This window comes from Sinocyclocheilus anshuiensis, unplaced genomic scaffold (genome assembly GCF_001515605.1).
Source record: "Sinocyclocheilus anshuiensis isolate Anshui unplaced genomic scaffold, SAMN03320099.WGS_v1.1 scaffold989, whole genome shotgun sequence".
NCBI lineage: Eukaryota > Metazoa > Chordata > Actinopteri > Cypriniformes > Cyprinidae > Sinocyclocheilus > Sinocyclocheilus anshuiensis.
In genome coordinates this window covers 257812-261746 of record NW_015554143.1, presented here as the reverse complement: position 1 = coordinate 261746, position 3935 = coordinate 257812, and the positions used below count along the sequence as shown (strand labels likewise).

At 38.3% G+C, this 3935-nt stretch overlaps 1 protein-coding gene across 1 annotated transcript in view; it reads left to right on the top strand.

Annotated features, from left to right (window-relative positions):
• Window positions 1–1076: 1076 nt before the first annotated feature.
• Window positions 1077–3935, top strand: part of LOC107670546 (myocardin-like) — a 21227-nt gene continuing 18368 nt past the window's right edge. Inside the window, exons 1-2 of the mRNA XM_016463188.1 lie at window positions 1077–1130; window positions 1613–1688. Of these exons, the coding sequence (XP_016318674.1) occupies window positions 1673–1688 (16 nt within the window). The 5' untranslated portion in view covers window positions 1077–1130; window positions 1613–1672. The remainder of the gene's footprint in view (window positions 1131–1612; window positions 1689–3935) is intronic.

The window sequence follows — 3935 nt, the reverse complement described above, 5'->3', positions numbered from 1 at the left end:
TGTGTTACTTTTTTTTTTATATAATTAGTTTTGTCATGAAAAGGTGAAATTATCCAGTATTTTAGGAGTCTGCAGGAGTGCTCATCTCTATGACATAATTTCCTGTTTTGATTCTGCATGTTGGTTTGACCTCACGACTTTGATTTTGTGCACAAAGGTTTTGTTCATTTTTTATGATAAATGGGTCTTGGTAAACTACTTTTCAAGAAGTGAAGTATTTAATTCGTTTTTTTTCATCATCATGATTTCAAAATATAGAAACTAATTTAATTCAGACATCACAGAAGAGCTGCTTTCAAGACATTGCATGTATGAACTGCATTTTTTATGTATTTTTGATACCACTGAGTCGTATAGTCAAAGCAGAGTAAGATAATTCAGCTAAACGCATGGAGATGTTAAAGAAAACAGCTGCTAAAACACACAACAGAGATCTGAGACTTTGCTTTAGGTTTCATAAATATACAATATGTCTGATCAGATTGAGTCAGGACTGTGATTAGATGTTGCTGAGAGAAGAATCAGTCTGTGGATTTCAGCTGGAGATAAACCACACAGATCGGTGTCTGAGCTCCTAAAAAAGACTTTCAATGGCTCTTTATCTTTCTATGGCAGACAACAGGTCGACAAGCTCAGATAAACAGGTTTTTTTAAGCATTTAAATAGATACTGATGTAAATACATGTGGGAAAGTGTAGCTGTGCTATAGCAGGAAAAGTGTCTAGAAAACGCGTGTCAAGTTTTCTGCTCGTGACTTTGTGACAGTCGTTCTAGTGTGTGTTTTATGAATGTATGGCACACCCCTCCAGCTCTAGCACACGATATCTCTCATCAATCATAATGCAGCTTACATTGCAACGGCTGGAATTATGCGATTGGTTGCATTCTTCAGTGAGGTGATATTTCAGTGTTCGTGGTGATTTTGCACATGTCTGATTCAGGACTATAATCCAGCTTCAGCAGAGAAACACAGGCCGGATCAGACGCTGGCAGAGATGATTTATGTAAGATTCATTGACAGTGTGTTCACAGATAAACGATCATGTTTACGCAGTTTCTCGTTTGTGTTTCCAGCCTTGAAGAGTCCGGCTGCGTTCCACGAACAGAGGAAAAGTCTCGAGCGATCCAAGGTTAGAAGAAAGAACAAACAACCACATCACAAAGAAGATCTTGCTCAAATCAAGTCACCTTTATTTCTACAACACTTTATAAAACACAGATTGTTTGAAAGCTGCTTCACAGCGATAAACAGCACAATACCAGAATCACTGATGCAAACTGCATCAAACATGAGACCAGTTCAGTTTCATCTGTAAAGCAGCTCTCTAGAAGACAACAGAGTCATGATTCAGTGTTGGCTCTATTCAGTTCAATAAGTGTCAGTGTTGCAAAGTATTTCTTTTGCTGTTTAAATTCATTAAATTAAATAACCTACAATTATTTTAAATGCAACATAATTCATATTATAAATTTTGATTATTTATTTATTTTTAAGGTTAGTTGACCATTTTGAACTTCAGTTCAGCTATAAAAGCAGCTCTACAGAAGTACTGTGAAAGTGTGTAAAAATCAACTCATTTTATTTAGTGTTTTATAATATTTGATGTTGCAGACTGGAGATTATTTAAAGCACAAAATCAGAAGTCGACCAGAGAAATCTGAGCTTGTCAACATGCGTATTCTACAAGGTAAGAGCTTTAATAAATAAACAAAATATCAAGTCTTAATTAAGTCAAAATTAATTGGGTTTTTGCCTAAAAAATAAAAATAAAGATCTGCCAGTGGGGTTGAACAAATAAACTTAATTCAAAGAAAAAACAAGATTATTTTTAAGCAAAAACTCACTTAATTTTGATACATTTTTCATAAAACAAGACCTAATGTGTCCTTGCAGCACAAAAGCAGTCTTAAGTCGCTGGGGTATATTTGTAGCAATAGCCAACAATACATTGTATGGGTCAAAATTATAGATTTTTTCTTTTATGCCAAAAATCATTAGGATATTAAGTAAAGATCATGTTCCATGAAGATATTTTGTAAATGTCCTACCATAAATATATCAAAACTTAATTTTTGATTAGTAATATGCATTGCTAAGAACTTCATTTGGACAACTTTAAAGATGATTTTCTCAATATTTAGATTTTTTTGCACCCTCAGATTCCAGATTTTCAAATAGTTGTATCTCAGCCAAATATTGTCCTATCCTAACAAACCATACATCAATGGAGAGATTATTTATTCAGCTTTCAGCTGATGCATAAATCTCAATTTCACAAAATTGACCCTTATGACTGCTTTTGTGCTCCAGGGTCACTAATATCTTAAGACATTAAATGTATCTTGATGTAAGAATGTTTAGGTATTTGTATGTATTGTTATTTTGTGCAGCGTAGTTGCTTCACTCACTCCTGAGTTCATATCATGACTTTCTGTTGCATCTTTTTGCATCTTTTTCTTTGCACGAGTGAATTCCTCTCTAGTGATGTTGAGCGAGATTCCTCCCAGCCTTTGGCTCAACAAACACAGCTTGATTTAGGAGGCCGTGGGCTCACGCTGTGTTTACTATGTGGTCCAACCGCAGTATGCTGTGCGCTCAGATCATAGACAGTAAACATGTCCGTGCTCTCCTGAGGCGGCTGGATGTGTTGCATAAGCGGCGTGAGGCTGGGGGCGATGGTTTATATTACCTCTGCTGGAAGAGCAGCGTGTTTTATTGAGCCAGCAGCTGTATTTAGATCCAGCCTTTTCGCTGGAGATCAAATGAATGTCCCCCTCATTCTGTGTTTTGACTCTGCGTGATTTATGCAGCTCCGTCCAACCACCTACAAAAGAGATGAGATGCGTCGTCTGGCTGTTAGTGCACATGCAGCCACTTTCCATTAGAGTGTTTTAAAATTGCTTACACACTAAAAGTTGCACTTGAGGCTCACTCGGTGAAACCATTCTCTCATGTACCGAATCCTCACACCAAGTCTGCAAAACTGCAAGCACATGATCTGCTTTACTCGGTTTGCAATTGAAAAACAAGCTTTTTGCGAAATGCTAAACAGTTCTCTGCATTAGAGACGTCACTCAGAATGATCAGCTCTTGTGTTTCATTTGTGGAGCGGTGCTACACTTATTTACTGATTACTTACAGCCAGTGATCGTGAGTGAAAACACTGAGTGAAAACACCGAGACATCATTTGTTCATTTAGAAATCCAAACTCAATGTTTTGAAACAAACACAGCTTGATTTAGGAGGCCGTGGGCTCACGCTGTGTTTACTATGTGGTCCAACCGCAGTATGCTGTGCGCTCAGATCATAGACAGTAAACATGTCCGTGCTCTCCTGAGGCGGCTGGATGTGTTGCATAAGCGGCGTGAGGCTGGGGGCGATGGTTTATATTACCTCTGCTGGAAGAGCAGCGTGTTTTATTGAGCCAGCAGCTGTATTTAGATCCAGCCTTTTCGCTGGAGATCAAATGAATGTCCCCCTCATTCTGTGTTTTGACTCTGCGTGATTTATGCAGCTCCGTCCAACCACCTACAAAAGAGATGAGATGCGTCGTCTGGCTGTTAGTGCACATGCAGCCACTTTCCATTAGAGTGTTTTAAAATTGCTTACACACTAAAAGTTGCACTTGAGGCTCACTCGGTGAAACCATTCTCTCATGTACCGAATCCTCACACCAAGTCTGCAAAACTGCAAGCACATGATCTGCTTTACTCGGTTTGCAATTGAAAAACAAGCTTTTTGCGAAATGCTAAACAGTTCTCTGCATTAGAGACGTCACTCAGAATGATCAGCTCTTGTGTTTCATTTGGGGAGCGGTGCTACACTTATTTACTGATTACTTACAGCCAGTGATCATGAGTGAAAACACCGAGACATCATTTGTTCATTTAGAAATCCAAACTCAATGTTTTGAAGAAGAAGCGGCCGCCCCCC